General features: G+C 35.1%; 1 protein-coding gene across 1 annotated transcript; it reads left to right on the plus strand.

The window, feature by feature from the left end:
- Nucleotides 1-1188: 1188 nt before the first annotated feature.
- LOC102212998 (taste receptor type 1 member 1-like) lies at nucleotides 1189-6652 on the plus strand. The gene is made up of 6 exons (XM_005732999.1): nucleotides 1189-1370; nucleotides 1560-1857; nucleotides 1976-2701; nucleotides 3937-4143; nucleotides 4450-4570; nucleotides 5724-6652. Exons 1-6 carry the CDS (start codon nucleotides 1189-1191, stop codon nucleotides 6650-6652), a joined length of 2463 nt encoding a protein of 820 aa, XP_005733056.1.

Raw genomic sequence — 6652 nt, forward strand, 5'->3', positions numbered from 1 at the left:
ATAATAATAATAATAATAATAATAATAATAATAATAATAATAATAATACAAAACCTAACGTAACTGCAATAGATGCACTTTTAATTATAAAGTAAAGAAAATGTTTTGGGATTAAAGTACAAACAAACAGATGACTGTTATTATGCCTAATGACTTTAACCATTAGCATATAACTGATTCTATATGAAAGTGTTTCAAACTACTGACTATTGCTAGTTAAAGCAAGTTTATCTGTAATATTTTGTTGCATTTGGTCTTAATGCAGAGTTATAGTTGAAACACATTTTTTGTTTATCAGCCCACAGTCTCACCAGATGAGACCTATCTCTTAATATGAACCAGAAAGTTCTGCCCTTCAAACAGGGAGTTACCTGAATTCAAATTTGGGTTAGGGTTCTTGTCATTCACCACTTACATCTGCTGAGTGATTGCAAATTTTGAATGGCCTATGTGGTTACATGTTAAATTATACAGGGATCATTTGTAAGAGGATGTGGTCACTTACTGTTTGGCAATGATCAAGGGGTGAGTTGTTGTTTTTCTGTCTTTTGTTGCTCTGACCTAGTGCAATCTTAGTTGAAGTACACATTTCTTCCAAAGGACAAATGCATTTTGGCACATTTTCTGCAGTGGAAAGAGCAGCTTGTAGTTAGCATTAGTGTGCTTCAGTCATTTTAATAAATATCTACAAATACGAATAAATAGTTTGACAGTGGATGTAATGATTTTGTGATAGTGTAACATGATTTAAAAACATAAAACCAGCCAAAGGGCTTTTAAATCAAGGCCCAAACGTTTTATGCCAGTATTTATGCCAGCATTTCAGAATTCTTTGGTTGCGCCCAAAGAAGACAAAGATATTTTAAAGACCTCATATCTGTCACGGAGTCAAATAAAATCTAAAGTAAATGTGTTATAATGTCTAAAGGAAGGAAATGATTAATTGAGTTATTCCAGATAGAAGCATTACACTAATTTGCTTGTGATGGTTGTTCAACTTTGTGCACAAACAGCAGCTTGGATGCTTTTGCATACTGATTTGTGAAAGTTCATTCAACCATTTATAGCATCACCATGTGCATGTAAATGATGACGGGAGGGGACAGTCATCACTGTATCATAACTCACTAAAGGCAGAGGCACATTTTGGTAGAGTGCACAACAGAACACTAAGAAAGAGCTTCAGCAATGAAACCTTTTTTAGAATCTTTCTGTCTGCTAGGAGCATTTCTACATGTCTGCACTCAACATACTATCCCAGCGTCAGAGTTTCAGCTGGAAGGGGATTATTTGATAGGTGGACTTGTTCACATTCATGACGACATTGGCTCTGTGTATCATGAAAGACCAGAAGCTCTCGACTGCACCACGTAAGTTTTATGATAAATCTAGTTGGATGCCTTTACAAAGTCCAACTGCGTAGTATAGAATTTAATCTGATCTGTGTCCTTGTTCAATTGAATTTATGTAATAATAACAAAACTACAGAAATACGAAGCTTTTAAGCAATATTTCAGATTTTTATGGTTAATCCTGTTCTTTTGTCTTCTTGTCTTCAGTAAACCACTCACATTCTCAAATTATCGGAGATTTCAGATGATAAGATTTTCTGTGGAGCAAGTTAATAACTCTACCAATTTACTGCCAAATGTATCTCTTGGCTATGACATATTTGACCACTGCTCAGATACGCAGAATTTTCCAGGTGTTTTGAAATTAATCTCAGCTAATGGTTCAATACAACCTTGGAGTGACAAACAAAGTGTTCTGTCTAAAGTAATAGCTGTGGTCGGTCCTTTCACAAGCACTCAATCCCTGACCGTAGCCCCGCTATTCATGGTAAATCTTGTTCCTATGGTAAGTTGTTAACAAATAATATGACAAAAACAGTTTTATAGAAAGATTATGACTTCTTTTTGTCATTATTTATTGTACCTGAAAATGATCAAATTCTCTATTATTTTCTATTTAACAGGTTAATTATGCAACTTCTTCTTCTGTGTTCTCAAATAAGGCAAAATATCCATCGTTCCTGCGTACATTGCCTTCCAATTTAAACATGATAGATGTGATTGTAAGAATCTTGCAAAAATTCAACTGGCGCTGGGTTGCTTTCCTTAACAGTGATGATGATTATGGTAATGATGGTCTGGATTTGTTCACTCAGAGGATAAAGGATACTGAGATCTGCCTACCATATTCCAAAGGCCTGAGTGACAGCACCAATTACTCTCAAACGTTCAAACAGATGGAGGCAAAACAGATAAATGTCATTATTGTTTTTGCTCTAGAAAACAATGTTGAACCTCTCATTGAGTCAGCAATGCTACTGAATGTGACAAATAAGGTGTGGATAGCAGGGGATGCATGGGCCTTGAACAAAAAACTCCCCAAAATGAAAGGAATCAAAAACATTGGAACCGTACTTGGAGTAGCTGAGCCAGTAGTGACAATACCTGGTTTTAGTGATTTTTTGCATTCTTCCAAAGCCCAACTTCATTGTAAATATGCAGAGCAAGACACATTTTGCAATCAGAAATGTAACTGTAGTTGCATGAATCCTGAGGATATCTTTGCTGCAGACCCATCATACTCTTTTGCAATTTACTCTGCCGTATATGCCATTGCTCATGCCTTACACAATACCTTACGATGTGGAGCTGACAAATGTGATAGCAATATCACAGTGTACCCCTACATTGTAAGTATACAAGCCTTTTTTTAATCATCCTGAGAACTGTCTAATAATGTTATGTAAAGGTGGTAATAATGTACTATAATACAGTACAAGTTATTGGACAAAAGGACCCCCTGATGATCCTCTAATCGCCTGAGCAGAGGTGTGAAACTGGCTCAGGCAATTAGAGGATCATCAGGGGGTCCTTTTGTCCCTCTGTGGGGGGACACTCCCACTAGGTTTAAATCTGGGATTCCCCACCATTTGACCTTAGAACTGAAGAAGCTTCTCGGATGAGAGGTGAAACGTCTTCAAGCAACTTAAAGAAGTCCAGACGCTTTTCTTTGCAAGCTCCTTTGATTATATATGCTTCATTTTCCAGTTAAACACACTTTAACAACCAGGGTTTTTTTGCACTCCTGAATCCAGGTTATAAAGTAGAAACTACTGCACATGTTTCCAGGTAGTCATGACACTTCCTGGAGGTTTTTGTTTTCTAATATGTCAATAATATGCCAGTAGTTAGAAACTGGCGGTCTTGCATTTTGCATCCCTGATTTCTGGTTAATACCACATGCTTCCAGGTAATAGGCCACAACATTAAAACACAGTCTTTGCATTTTCATCTTGAAACAAATAAAAATACTGAGGACCAATGTAGGATTAGTTTTACCATTATAATAGGATAAATATGTCCCAGAGTCTTGAAGCACTGACCAATATTACCTTATTATATTTTAAGAGTTTACTACAACAAGTGTTTCTTTTCTTTTCTTTTTTTTATTTAAATGCACAGGTTATCATATTACTACCACCATATTAATACATTGTATCATATTATATGCTATAATAAACTATACTTCTACTAACTGGTTTCTTGGATAATGATTTGCTAATGATCTTTATGATACTGATAATAACTTGATACTTCTATATTATTACTTTCTTGTTACCAAATTACCAAATATTACCAAGCCATTACTGACAGAAAGTACTCTCTATGCTTCTAAGCAGCTAGAACAGGGAATTGCCTTCTACTGTGTTGAATTCCATCTTTTAACAATAGCCTGCAAGTGGTTTGAAACTGAGATGACGTATTGTTGTAATTCTGAAACCAAACTCTTTTTCAATAGTTGTAGAACTTGTCACTTCATATTGTGAAAAAATTTAGGTCTACCATCTATATCATCAATATATGATTTTTTTTTCTTTTAAATACAAAGAATTAATGGTTGTGTAATTTTTTCTGCACACATCAGGTTCTAGCAGAGCTGAGGAAGTCAAATTTTACACTTGTAAATAATAGTATTCAGTTTGATGACAACGGAAATCTAAAGCAAGGATCCTATTCAGTAGTTTTCTGGAATAACAGTGGTGATGCACAGGAGATTGGATTTTATCAGTTTAATTCAGAAGTGCATTTCTTCGTGGATGATAGCAAAATTGAATGGCACACCAATGGAGAAGTAAGTTTTTATTGTTGTTGTTGTTATTAATACAACATTTAGTTAAACATAATATATGAAAATGTTTGTTTGTTTGTTTGTTTGTCTCAAGATGATTTAACAGCACCAACCAAAGTCAAAACACACTATCAAAGATCCTTTGTTTTTATTTTATTTTTTTCAGGGTTTTTTTGGCATTTGTTGTTGTATATAAAGCATCTTTTTGTGTTGGTTTTTCTCCCCAATCTGTTGCTACCCTTCAGAAATGCTTTTCTTTTTTTTTCTTTTTTTTACTTATTTTATGTGCTAAATAAATGTCTTGTACAGGTACCTACTTCCTTATGTTCCCCAGAATGTCCTGCAGGATATATAAAAAAGCAAAATGGAATCTATGAATGCTGCTTCGACTGTGAAATCTGTGCAAATGGAACTTACGTCAACATTACGGGTAATGGTTTGTACATACTTTCTTTAAGTACAAGTTTAGATATACAGTATGTGTTAAAAAAACTTTGATTAAAAAAAACAAAGTACTGATTTAACTTCTTTTGCTCACATAAAAGTGAAAAGGCACAAGTATTAATAAAAAGTATTAATATAATATATTTTTTTATTTAGTAAATGGAAATACAAACTTTTTCACACCTAAGAAGAAGGAGCACAGTCAGGAATAAAAGTGTGGCAGGTTGGGAAACACTAAAATCTGTTGTAGGGTCTCATCAATATAGTACATTTAATCAACAGAAGTTGACTCAAAAAGCTTTAAAGACAAGCACATTTACATTTCAGGTCTCTAAAAAACTGCTTTCTTATGTTAACTCATTGTTGTGGAAAATAAGTAAATCATGACAAGTTGTTCTTCCCCCTAAATACGCTGTAAGTATCAGTATCAGTATTGGAATCAGCAATACCGGTCCGGTACTTACGTGGTATTGGATTGATACCTGAATTTGTACTATCATATAGCACTAACTGCGACCACAACTTACAGACATCTGGACCAAAAAACAAATAAAGAATGCATCATTCTGTCCTACTTTAACCCCTGAGTATAATGATATAAATCATACAAAACAGTATACACAAATTATATATTATGTGTTTTTTGCCCCTTTCTTCTGTTATTTCAATAAGCTCCATTTAAGCTCAAATCAGTTGGAAGGCACTCAATGTTGGGGGGAGAAACTTACCTTAAATGCATAAAATCCGAAGTAACAAGCCTGTTCTGAAAATCTAATGAATAGCACAGACAACTGTGTTAAAATGTAGGGAGTAAAAAGCTGTTAGAAAAATGAATACTAAAGTAAAGAGTAAAGTACAGATATCTAAATTCTACAGAAGTGCTGTAACAATGTTTTTAGTACTTTGTTTCTTCCCATAAAGATAACTATACTTTTATTTCACGTGGTTTTAAAGATTCACCTTGATCCTTAAAAACTAAATGGACCACTGTCTCCTCAATAGTATTGATGCAGTTTTTTCAGTTATTACAGTTATTTTGGGTGTAATGAAGCTATGAATAATGCAAACAAATTTGATCAAAAACTGAACATTTTCAAATATAAATCTATTAATATGGTTTATTGTCTCTTGTAAAACAGAGAGTCCATACACCTGCCTCAAGTGTAAGGACATCGAATGGTCTGAAGAGGGAAGTACATCATGTAATCTGCGGGCTGTGGAGTACATATCAGCCACAGATATTGTGGCTACATTGGTCTTCGTAGCGGCCTGTGCATTTGTGGGCATGACGCTAGCCATGTCTGTTCTGTTTTCAGTCAACTACAACACACCTGTCGTCAGATCTGCTGGTGGACCAATGTGCTTCTTAATTTTAGGCTGTCTAAGTCTGAGTAATCTTAGTGTATTCTTTCATTTTGGTAAGCCGACAGTCCCTCTTTGTACTTTGAGATACTTACCATTTCTCTTATTCTACACTATTTGTCTAGCATGTTTTGTTGTGCGCTCTTTTCAGATTGTTTGCATTTTTAAAATAGCAGCCAAGATCCCCAAGCTCCACAGTTGGTGGGTAAAATATAACGGACAGTGGCTGGTCATTGTTGTTGCATTTGTCATTCAAGCAATCTTCCTCGTTATTGGCTATTCTTGTAAACCTCCAAGCCCCTATAATGAAACATCCTGGTACCCTGACAAAATCATACTCAGCTGTGACATCAGTCTACAAGCATCTACAGCTTCTGTGATTTTACTGTCATCAATATGCACTCTTTGCTTTATTTTCTCATACATGGGCAAAAACCTTCCTAAAAACTACAATGAGGCCAAAGCAATAACCTTCTGCCTCCTCCTGCTGATCCTCACTTGGATCATCTTTGCCACAGAGTGCATGCTTTACCGTGGGAAGTACATACAGCTTCTTAGTGCCCTGGCTGTACTTTCCAGCCTGTACTCTTTTCTGTTTTGGTATTTCCTCCCAAAATGTTTCATCATTCTTTTTCAACCCCACAAAAACACACAGCAATACTTCCAAGGTCTCATTCAAAATTATACCAAAACAATTAGCCAGTAG

This window comes from Pundamilia nyererei, unplaced genomic scaffold (assembly GCF_000239375.1).
Source record: "Pundamilia nyererei isolate P.nyererei 1_Seehausen unplaced genomic scaffold, PunNye1.0 scaffold00049, whole genome shotgun sequence".
NCBI lineage: Eukaryota > Metazoa > Chordata > Actinopteri > Cichliformes > Cichlidae > Pundamilia > Pundamilia nyererei.